Here is a 12,899-nt window from a genome sequence, read left to right as displayed (position 1 = left end):
GTTAAGTGAAAATAATAAATTGAAATATATTTTTTTATAGTAACCTAACGTGTAAAACTTAATTATATATATATCCATAATTTTTGTGTATTATATCGATATTATACTTTTTTTTTTACAATTTGTATTTTTCCTACCTATTGTTTCGAATAGCTGTACGGGCCAAACGTCTTGCCGGTCGACTCAATTGTCGTCGGGCATTACAATTTTTAAGTTTTATTTATTACTATTTAATTTAATATGTTGGGCGCTGCCGGTACTGTTGTTATAGGGTCTTCTTCGTCTTCTTCCCACGTAGGCATAAGAGGCGGTGTGCCTCTCATTCAACTCGTCTTAGTTGCTTAGTATTCCCTCGTAGGCTTCTTGCAGGCTGACGCATCCCTTTGCTCAACAGGAGCAGCCTCTTCCAGTCCAACGTTGCTCGACGCTTATACAACACGAATTACCAAGGAAACGTCCGTAAGCTCATCGAGGAGCTCGAGAATAAATCTTTTGTTATATTAAATAAGTTAGCACTAGAAAATATACCTAGCAATACAAGCCTTTATACAAATGCTATGAATAACACAATCAAAGATGTTATTACAAAAAAATTACCAGATAGGCTTTTCATGATGTTAGCCAGACACGACATTACGTCGACACAAATACTAAAGCAAGTAGCTCAAAGAGAGGGATTATATGAAAATAGCGTTACTGAAAAACCTAAAAATAATAATGTTCAGGGAAATCCAAATAACAATCGTAGGAACATGGGAAATTATCAGCAAAATGCTAACCCAACCACCATTTCAAGTGGTTATTCCAACACGAATCAGAGTTATCACGCATAAAATAAACAGCACAATAAGTCCGAAGACAATCAGAAAGCTCACCACGAGTTCCAACAGAAATTAAGTCAAGGTAGATACCAAAATCCCTTAAACTACCAAAATCAGTCCCATTCACGCTTGAATGCACCAAACCCTCCGACTAAACGTCAAAGAGATAGTAACAGTGGGCAGATGAAAATGGATACATCCGAAAATTTTCATCAGCAAGCCTCGGAACAAACAGAAGAAATCCATTCATAAAATTGATTATGAATGACGAAGTTCTAAAATGTGTCATCGACACAGGTTCAACCATAAATCTAATAAAAACAAACCGCTTAAATTTTCCAGTTTACAACGAAACATTAAAGGTTCACACCATAAATGGTGTTATTGAATTAAAAAAAAGTATACGCTTAGGAGCAAGCAAAATTTGTCCGAGCAAACAAAAATTCTATATTCACGACTTCTCAGAGCATTATGATGTTCTGATTGGGAGAGAATACCTTGAGGCATGTCAAGCAAAAATAGACTATGCACAAGGATCCGTAACCTTAGGAGAATTTAACTTTTGTTTTAGATATAACGACGAAGAGGTCGAAGAGGACATGACCGCACAAGAGTGCCTTGATCCACCCTCAACAGAGGACAGACCATTTAACTTCGCTATTAATAATGAATTAATAGAAAACAATGACTTTAGGCTAGAGCACCTAAACTCAGAAGAAAAAGAAAAAATAAAAAAAGTTTTACATGAATTTCGTGATATCCAGTACCATGAAGGTGACAATTTGACTTTCACTAGTACAATTAAACACAAAATTCTAACAAAACATGAGGACCCAATTTACAAGCGTCCATACAAATATCCTCAAATATACGATGAGGAAGTAAATAAACAAATAAGCGATATGATAAAACAAAATATCATACGTAAATCCAAATCCCCTTACTGCTCACCAGTAATAATCGTTCCAAAGAAAAACGATGCATCCGGAAAGCAAAAGTTCCGGTTAGTCATAGATTACCGCAATCTCAATGAACTAACTATTAATGATAAATACCCTATCCCGATCATGGATGAAATATTAGACAAACTTGGAAAATGTCAATATTTCACAACCATTGATCTAGCCAAAGGCTTCCACCAAATCCAAATGGATCCTGGTTCAATACCGAAGACCGCATTTTCGACTAAACATGGCCATTACGAGTACACTCGCATGCCATTTGGTCTTAAGAATGCACCTGCAACGTTCCAACGTTGTATGAACAATCTCTTAGAAGATTTAATTTTTAAGGATTGTCTGGTCTACTTAGACGACATTATTATTTTTTCCACTTCATTGGAGGAACACATTTTGTCGCTACAAAAGATATTTAAGAAGCTTAGAGAAGCTAACTTAAAACTACAGTTGGATAAATGCGAGTTTATGAGAAAAGAAACTGAATTTCTCGGTCACATCATCACAACTGAGGGTATAAAACCAAATCCCAACAAGATACAAGCAATTGTCAAGTTCCCAATTCCAAAAACCCCAAAAGAAATTAAATCATTTCTAGGATTATGTGGTTTCTATAGGAAATTTATACCAAATTACGCTAATATAGTATAACCATTAACACTTAAATTAAAAAAAGGAGCAAAAATCAATATAAAAGACAGAGACTACGAACTAGCGTTTGAAAAGCTAAAAGTACTCATAACATCCGACCCAATTTTAATATACCCTAACTTCGAAAAACCATTTTCATTAACTACAGACGCGAGTAATATGACAATAGGGGCCGTCATTTCGCAAGAGCATAAGCCTATATGCTATGCAAGTAGAACTCTCAACGAGCATGAGTTAAATTATTCAACGATTGAAAAAGAATTATTAGCAATCGTTTGGGCCACTAAATACTTTAGGTCCTATCTCTTTGGTCGACAATTTCAAATCCTTAGTGATCACAGACCACTCGTCTGGTTAAATAATATGAAAGAACCTAACATGAAATTACAAAGGTGGAAGATCAAGCTAAATGAGTTTGATTTCCAAATTAAATACGTCCCAGGAAAAGAAAATTATGTGGCAGATGCTCTGTCCAGAATTCAATTAAACGAAAACTTCTTAGGCGAAGATACAATTAGCACAAGAGCAACAATACATAGTGCTCAAGAAGACAACAGTAACCATTTACAAATCACAGAAAGACCACTTAATTATTAAAATCGACAAATAGAATTTGAAAAAGGAACCGAGAACGAAACAAAAGTTACGAATTACTTTCACAAAACCAACATAAAAATTACGTACAAAGACATGACTAACACGCATGCCAAAGAATTAATAAAAGAATACTTATGCACAAAGAAAAGTGTGCTATACTTCCACAACGAAGCAGATTTTCCAATTTTTCAAGAAGCCTACTTAGAAATAATAAGTCCGAATAATTCAACAAAGGCAATGAAAACAAGTACAAAATTAATAGACCTTCAAACATACGCAGAATTCAAAGAATTAATATTAAAAAAGCACACAGAATTATTACATCCAGGAATTGAAAAACTATCAATTGGTTCAAAGAAACCCACTATTTCCCAGATTATCAAAATTTAATTCAAAATCTAATAAATGAATGTGAGATTTGCAACATCGCAAAAACAGTACACAGGGATACAAAATTAACTTTCGAAATAACTCCGGAAATCGCTAATATCCGAGAAAAATATGTAATGGATTTTTACATAGTAGGAGATAAACAATTTTTATCTTGCATTGATATCTATTCAAAATTTGCATCATTAATAGAAATAAAAAGTAGAGACTAGCTAGAAACCAAACGAGCTATACTACAAGTGTTCAACCAAATGGGTAAACCCATCGAAATAAAAGCAGACAAAGACTCAGCTTTTATGTGCACAGCTTTACAATTATGGCTAAAATCAGAAGCGGTAAATATTAATATAACCACTAGTAAAAATGGTATATCCGACGTAGAACGATTTCATAAGACAACAAGAATCATTAACAGCGACTCAGACGTCGAAAATAAACTTACAAAATTTGAAACTATACTCTACACGTACAATCATAAAACAAAGCACAAAACGACTAACAGAACACCAGCGGACATATTCATATACGCAGGTACACCAGAGTATGACACTCAAGCTAATAAAGAAAAACTAATAAATAACCTCAACAAAAAACGAACAAATTATGAAATTGACACTAGATACAAACACTCACCATTAGTTAAATCAAAGACGACAACCCCGTTCAAGAAAACAGGAGAACTAAGACAAATTGACGACAAACATTTTGAGGAAACTAACAGAGGCAGGAAAATAACACATTACAAAACCAAAAAGAAAAAGAAGACTAATCAAAGCAAATATAACAATTACAGGTTAACGAATTAAATTATATAATAAAAGCTATAAACAAAGGAATAGAATAGATCTAGATCAAGAGAAACAAAAGGGATAGAAATTAGATATCCTTATATTTAACTTACAACACTTTACAGAATATATAGAAGACATTGAGATGGGAATGCAGCTCACAAGATTAGGAATTTTTAACCCAAAATTACTAAAACATGACTATTTGTTGCATGTTAATTCTGAGAAATTGTTGAATAAAAAACTTCCACTTGGTTTAAATCAGATACAAACGAAATACTGATAATATCCCAATTTCCTCGAGAAATAATAAAAAGCCCGGTATTCGAAATAATTCCATACCCGGATGAAAATAATAATATTTTGACAGAAATAGCTCATGAAAAATATTTTACCCAAGATAAAAAAGTTTATAGCAAAGAAACAAGAAAATTAATTAATAATGAATGTTTAACAGGAATTTTAAACCAAATAACATCAGAATGTAGTTATACTAAAATTTTGCAAAATTTTCAAATCAACTACGTAGAACCAAATATAATTTTAACTTGGAATTTACCAAAAACTATATTAAATCATAATTGTATAAATAACGAAATAACAATAGAAGGAAACAATATAAAACACCTCCATCGGTCGGTGATGCTATTTAGAAAATTGTATCCTTTAACTAGGCTTTTAGCATATAATTATATTGTACAATCTTTTGAATAATGAGGAAGACACTCGTTTTGTCGACCATTAATAAATAAATAAATAAATAGTGTTTGGAATATAATAAAAATCTTTAATTGTTCACTGCAAATTAATGAAATTTCAATTTCAAACAATATGTTAGATTATACTCAAAGCATTTACGTAAGCAATGATGTTATAAAATTAGAACCACTTTCGTTTGTACAAACGAAACAAATTATAAATGAACATACAAAATTTAACAATGTATTCCAGATAATTACAATAACCATATTTGTAATCATATTAATAAGTTTAACACTGTATTTGACATATAAGTTCAAAAGCATACCTAAGAAATTAATTACAAAATATAAAAAACCCAAAGTAGAAGAAACACCTAAAATAATAGGAGATATACCAATTGTAAAAGAAGAAAATGTTACACTATATCCAAACTTAAACACCTGAGGACAGGCACTTTTCTAATGGTTGGGGGAGTGACATATCCATAGTCGCACCCACCCTTTAACATAACTTAGCACATAAGCATAAGCACAATTATAAACATTTCTAATATTGTAAACAAAGAGCTTGGTGATAACATCGACATTGGTCAAGATCAAACTGTCCCCCTTTGGTAGACATAAACAAATCACCCTAAATATCACGCCACTGTCAATGTTCCCATCAGAGTACTATCCCACGCATAATTGCTGACGCAGCTCAAACTTCACTCAATTTTGACTCAAACTCTCTCAAAGCGAAGTTTGCTAAGCGACCGCAACAGTTAGATAAATTAGTTCATATTCGGGAAGCAAATCTGAATGTACTCAAAAAAAGTAGCCGTTAAGTGAAAATAATAAATTGAAATATATTTTTTTATAGTAACCTAACGTGTAAAACTTAATTATATATATATCCATAATTTTTGTGTATTATATCGATATTATAATACTTTTTTTTTTACAATTTGTATTTTTCCTACCTATTGTTTCGAATAGCTGTACGGGCCAAACGTCTTGCCGGTCGACTCAATTGTCGTCGGGCATTACAATTTTTAAGTTTTATTTATTACTATTTAATTTAATATGTTGGGCGCTGCCGGTACTGTTGTTATAGGGTCTTCTTCGTCTTCTTCCCACGTAGGCATAAGAGGCGGTGTGCCTCTCATTCAACTCGTCTTAGTTGCTTAGTATTCCCTCGTAGGCTTCTTGCAGGCTGACGCATCCCTTTGCTCAACGGGAGCAGCCTCTTCCAGTCCAACGTTGCTCATTTACTTCTCGGTATCTGCTGCTGCTGTCCGGGGCCTATGGACTCAGGCGGTGCCGGTGCTGGTCATCGCACAGGCTGTCTTTTGTTTACTCGTTCGTGTCATCTGTTAAGTTGCTTCTGTTGTTGTTGTTGAATTTGAAATTGTTTTCTCCGTTGTTGTCGTTGAATCAGATTCTGTTGCTTGTCACTTTCGACTTATAAGACATGTTGCACAATGATTGCAATTTTTGTTCATAATTTTAATCAGTCTTTGCTTTTGACGCACTCTCATTATGCACTATTATTAATTTATTTTAATTTTTTTTTTTTGTATTTTCCGCACAACAATTTCAACATTTTAATTTTTATTCGTTATTATTTTTTGTTTTAACACAAACGGCAAACCACTGTCACGGTCGCCATGTAAAAAGAGCATTTTGCTTTTTCAGAATGAATCGTGTCTCTTTATTTAAAATGGACTTAGCCTAAAGTACATAGTATAGTTTGGAGTTCTGCCGCTCATAGCAGAACGGGAGTACATAGCATGCCATATGTATTTGTATATATGTTGTCATATGTACATGCTGAAGGCATATACATTGGAATGCGCTTGGGACCGAACGGTCAAACCGTCATAGTGCTTACGCTGCAGATCTAACGCTGCAGGCCAGTCCACATATAAGTGGCTGATCATATTACGGCACTTGGCGGTAGTTGTATTTTGTAAACAATGCGCTTGTTACTCTAACTTTGAGATTGAGCATATGACCACTTAACATATTGTATACACTGCAATATGGTGGGCATATGCTTATTTGCATGTAACATGCTACAACTTAACCAACGCACAGCCAAGCTCGAAAAAGGTACGAAGCTAAAATTTTTACTGTAGTTACCATATGTGGTAAAGGTGTGTGCGAAGACATCCGATCGACCTTAAACTAGTTCTCAAAGATTTTCGCTCGAATTATTTGAACGTTCAAATTCCTTTTCAAAATATTTTTCGAGCGAAAGAAGGGTATACAGTTGTCAACAAGGCTGTACTGAAATTTAACTCAGACTTTGGGACCTGCTCCAAATGGATCTTTTGCCTCACTTTGCCAAAGGAACATTTGTGGAAGCAGGCAGCGGTCATTCATTTGAGGAAGCCCGACTTCAATCAGGGCTCATTGAAATTTCTTAAGTTGTCTTAGGTTGAGAACGGTAGTTAGAAACCATCGAAGAAATACCAAAATAAAAATAGTAAAAGAGTTACGTGCAACAACATACCAATATGCAAGCAGCTGAGAGAAATGCCTTGCTAAATCTAACCTAACCAACTTCGTTGCGGTTCGCGTACAGGGACGCGTGTCATGCTATAGACATCACTAAGCGACTGTGACAAGTCCCAACCATCGCCTAGCGAGCCCAGCCATGTTAGTGGCTTGACATTTCCGAAGGTGATGGTTGGCCTTCATTGCATTGTATGAACATTCATTCCCGACGCGCCAGCGGCGAATGTGCGGTTTAGATAACACTTAGTGTGGCCTCGCACTCCTAAACAAGTTATATAAGATAACATAAAAAGAAAATACCGAATTTTGTAATATGAATATGTTCAATCTAGTTATATTTGGAAATCATACGTAGACATAAACTCATAATAGCCTCAATAATACAGCTTGCAAATAGACAGGTCAAACAGAGCCACACCACAATATTTAACTCATTATACCTCTTTGGACTTGGATCGCATGCTATTGGCTCGGCTCTTCCAAAGTATATAATAACTATGCAAGCGGAAAGAAAAATTTTACCCATATATATACAGCTGCGTTCCCATCGACAGTGCGATTGGCGGTTATTTCCAAAGCGCCAAGGTCCTATTATTGGTTGAAATAAATACCACTTTCCCATGCATAGTTCGATAGCAAATGAGAAACGCGTTGACCACCGGTAAATTTCCTTTGGTGTAGTGCTTGCCCGGTTGAACAAATTGGTTGAACTATGTCTTCGCTCCATAGGTGACGCACGCACCCAGCGTTGAACTCGAAAATTTTGAGTTCGCTCCTCAATTATGTCGGTAAAAACTACACTTCGACAAAAATAGTGTGGATAAATGCCCGAACTGTCATGACCGAGTGAAAGGCGCACAGGCAAGTGGACGAGTTCCCGGTGAAGCCGAAATGATATAGTGTTATTGCGCTCAAAAGTCTTATAAACGGGGTCTTGGTAAACAATGACCTGTATTTGACCTTGTGATGATTTCAATGAAAGTATAATGTTTGCTGAAGATCCAGAGTTATATCTACCGCCAAATGTAACTTTAACAATAATGTCACCACTTTGGCAAAGCTCGCCACTGTATAGCTCTTCTAAGTAAAGTCGTTTGTCCCAGAGGGGTGCTCTCTGCATTTGAAAAAAAAGGTAGGCTATAACTACGGTTGGTATAACTACGTAGCAAATTATTATTTGATAATTACGACCTACCACTGGCCTCTCTAAATGGCACTTAAGATTCATACGAACAACAATAATAGGTTTAGTGTCGGCGTCCAGGTCGCTAATAAAATTACAGCGGCAATGAATACCAAAGTACACGCTTTTATTCATATCAGGAATGCAGGAAATAGTCTGCCAGCTAGGTTCAGGCCGTGCATAATTCCAAATTCGGCAACTTCGGATTTCAGTAGAAAAAGTAAAATATGCACCCGTATCTTGATAAGAGTCCCACTCTTCTAAGCTGTTCTCTGCGCGAATATATATGTAAACTGGTCGTGCCTGCTCACAACGATTACGAAGTAACAACGCAATTGGTTCTACAATCCCGTTTTTTACCAAACATGTTGCATTCTGTGTGTCCATGTCTCTCAGCTTTGGTACGTTTGTCATATGCAGTAATACACGGTAATCTATTTCGGCCTTTGTAAAGATAACACCTAGCACAGAGTGTCCATAAAGTTCGGTACGATACATACGAACTTCATTGGCATTTATCACGTTGTCATGTATAACATTCTCTACGTCTTCTTGGGGATCGTCGAAATCGCTTCCTTTTTGAAGTCGTTGATGCCTTTGATAACTACACTTAGGTTCGATTGCAGAGAAATTAGTTTTAAGTCGGGAGATGTATTGAAACGGCTCAGACAGTTTCTTAGTTTTCTCCCAGATAGCGTTGGATGTATAGGCGTTTACTACTAGTACCTGTGTCCGTGATTCTTGCTCTGGATACCACCAGTATTGGCTCTGCTTATGACTCCTCACTGAGATAAGAACCTCATCATTTCGTAGCTGTTGTCGCAACTCTTGTAATAAGCTTTCCGTGAAAATAAGAGTATGCATAGAGTCAGCAGATTCTATCACAATATCGCGTTCTAGGTCAAGATCAAAGCTCTCCATACGCATTGTAAACGTTGTTCGAGTAATTATCTTCGGTGCTTCCTCAGGATGTTGACGTCGCGCCGTTCCCATACCCATGTAAAATAGGCACATACTCAGCTTCCAATGCGCATGTAGCCAATTGTTTATATGTTCCAGCCCCTGTGGTTGCAGGGTAGACATTTGCTCCAGGCGATGACGGAAGTTGTCCGTGTTAAGGCAAGACTCTGATTCTGCCCGACACTGTGACTTTGGTATAAACTCCCATTCAGCACTAAACTTATTAAGCAGATCGCAAAGATCGTTTACCATCGTCTGGTAGTATTCATCCATAAGAGTATTCAGCTCGTTATTGGCAATAATAGATTTGAAAGTGGACGCTATAATATGCAGTATTCGAGCAAGAACATTGACTTCCATATCATCCAAAGGCTCAAGAGAAAGAACTACATTTGATAAAAGACGTACGAGATGTGCTAATTGTACAGTAGTTTGTGGTTGATATACTTCCAATGTTTCAGTGAAAACAACGAGACGCTCTTTAGAACTGATTCTTCGAGCCAGCTGATTAAGCAATATAAAAGATTTTTGCCAATCTGCATATTCCAGCCAGTATCGAGCGCGTGCCAGGTGATTTATTATTGAGGACTCTGAGTCTTCTACGTCAGTATGACGGACATTGACAGTCACGTTTACAGTTACGCATGCACCCAAATTATCGCATACCTAAAATAAAAAAATAAAGCAGTTAATTAAATAATTGTTGTGGAAATTGGTATCTTGTTGATAATAATTCAGCTACATATAACATTGTTAATTGAAACAAATTTTTTGCCCAAAATTTTCAGACTCCAAAAAGAATAAAAAATATCTAGATTATTATCTAGAGACGAGAATTAATGAACATGCCCATCATAATCATGCTCGACATTTATAATTTTCACTCCACTCAAAAATAAGAGCAAACCAAATTATGGAATAAGAAGCCTTTTCCGTGAGTCGCTCTGTTAGTCAGCCTCGGCCCGCTATGATTGTTCCAAGGACACGCAAACACTGTCTCAAAACAATTTGATAGAGTATGGACGAAGGTGGTTGTGGACAGCTAGGACTCGATTTCGCCTAAGCTCCGCTGTCCCTAAAGTTGTTTTCTAGTTTCTAGAATCTTTCATGCAGTTTCTCCGAATGCCAGACATGTCTTAGCTGGTGCTGGATAAGGTTTGACACGCGACTCAATTTATTCTAAGGGGTACATATTTTCTGATCAATACGTTAAAGAATGTTGAGGAATGCAATCAAGGAAGAACTGAGAAAATTCGCAGTTCTCTAGGAGTTGTTTGAGGGCACCATCCCATATCATTCCCAAGCAGCTGCAGGTTTTAAGCATCATTTAAAGATAACAGATGTTGCATGTGAAAGTGGATTGGTGTATGAATGTGGAATCACTAACCAAAAAACATAGATGGGGCAACTTGTACAATTCATGTGGACATTCAAAGTTGATGAAATCTGGTCTAAACTCAACTTCAGTTTCGTTCTTACTAACTTGCTCAGAGGGCAAGAAAGTAAGAAATACGGCATGCGTGGTAGAACGGCATGGCTCTTTTTATACCATTGCAGAGCCTATTATCATTTTGTAGTGAAATGTGCTAGGCACTATTTATTTATTAATTTTACTAAGCTCCTCATATCGCACCACTATATCATATAGCTGTCATAGGAACGATCGGTCGATATCTTGATCAAGGTCGTCATTCATTAGATCTACTATACTACTTATTTTTATTCAAAATCCTATTAAGATCGAAACACTATCATATAGCTTCCATAGAAACGATCGGTCAAAAATATTGTTGTATGAAAAAACATTTTTTTCTTCAGATAACTTAAAGAAACTCGGCATCTATTAGCTGTACCAAAGACAATATAAGCACTAAGATGAGTAACGCCATACAACAAAATTATGTTTGTATGCGTGTGAATATACATACATAACAGCAAGTTAATACCAAAGTTTACTAAACGATGAAAAATATATAATTTTTAGGGAAGCAAGACTTCCTTTATTTGATGTTTATTTGCAACTGAATAAACTTAAATCAATTCTAGCCCTAGTAACCTGTGGCTTAGCGGCAGCGGCGTTGGCAGTGGCGTTGGCAGTGGCGTCGCTGCTGATGTTGTTGGCCCGTTGGGCAATTCTTCTTATAATTTTCGGCGGTTGGTCGGTGTCGGTGCGTGGAGGAAATGGCACAGACACCAAGTCATCATTTTGCTGCACTTCTTATGAGGCTTTGCAATGCTTGTAAGCTTGTCCTCAAGCGATCATCAGAAGAAAGGTATGTTGTTGAACCTGAGGTTGTTGGCATTTGTATTTTGTATTTGGATGTGTGCTGGTCCTTTCTTGGGTCTCGCTTGTTCCTTGTTCAGTTGCAGTATTATATTTTTCTTATTTTTCCTCATTACGTGTAATACTTAGGAAAGAAGGATTTCAACTGTGAATAGAGATATGAACTCGATTCTATTTGCTACAGAGTGCGTCTGAAGTTTTTGCATGTTTTGTATATTGTTGATAGGCAATTCTTCTAATGCTTCCAGAGAAAGAATCTTTTATTTTCGATTTCTATTGGGGTTATTTGTATTGTGGGATTTCCTGGGGTCATGACGGTGACCCCTAGGTTGCTGAACTCTTATTTATTGATGAATACGGTTTCGTTCCAGAAGTTAATCATGTAGGTGCCTCCACGCGTTTCTTCTCTTCTTGCCATCTGATAGTGCCGTTGAAGTCGTGCACTAGTAAAAGTCCATCGTCGATTTCCTCGATCTTCGAGATATGATCTGCATTGCTAAAGCCACAGAGCGCTTGCTCTCCACTAACTAACTTAGATATACAATTATGAGTGTTCAAGCTTACAATTTTTGATTTGTTACAAATTTTAATATGATGGTATCTTTTGCAATTGTTTTTTATGCCATAGATTGTTTTATTACAATGAAACAGTTCGTTAAATTCTAAATTTATTATATTGTTGTTTTTCACTACTGGCTTTATTATAGTATTTTTGCATTCTACTTCTTCTAAATTTGGAATTTTGACAATATAAAAAAGAGTGGTTCCATTATGCAAAATGGATACATCTGCGAATTCTAGCATTTCTTAAAGGTGGAATGTTGTTTTTATTAATATTATCGTTTACTATCTCTATTTCTTTTTCGCCAAGTAGGAATGTATTAGCCTAATTGGATTTTGTAAGCTAATAGCTATCTCATCAATATTGAGAGATTCCTTTCTTATGCTATTGATTAAATCATTTGAGATTTTCGTGAGTTTATTAATTCGATCTTTTAATTGCCTGTTTATGATAGGCTGTTTATTGTCGTTTTCTATAAGTTTGTTTATGTTGTCGGTAAGCATT

At 35.9% G+C, this 12,899-nt stretch overlaps 1 protein-coding gene across 1 annotated transcript; it reads right to left on the bottom strand.

Moving 5' to 3' along the window:
• Window positions 1-7,551: 7,551 nt before the first annotated feature.
• Window positions 7,552-10,209, bottom strand: PRY (polycystine-related-Y). Its single transcript, XM_032433490.1, has one exon. The coding sequence runs from the start codon at window positions 9,907-9,909 to the stop codon at window positions 7,735-7,737; it is 2,175 nt and encodes a 724-aa protein (XP_032289381.1). The 5' UTR covers window positions 9,910-10,209; the 3' UTR covers window positions 7,552-7,734.
• Window positions 10,210-12,899: the final 2,690 nt, after the last annotated feature.

The sequence above is a fragment of the Drosophila virilis genome, unplaced genomic scaffold (genome assembly GCF_030788295.1).
Source record: "Drosophila virilis strain 15010-1051.87 unplaced genomic scaffold, Dvir_AGI_RSII-ME tig00002363, whole genome shotgun sequence".
Classification (NCBI taxonomy): domain Eukaryota; kingdom Metazoa; phylum Arthropoda; class Insecta; order Diptera; family Drosophilidae; genus Drosophila; species Drosophila virilis.
The sequence above is the reverse complement of the archived record's forward strand: the minus strand, read 5'-3'. Positions and strand labels throughout refer to the sequence as shown.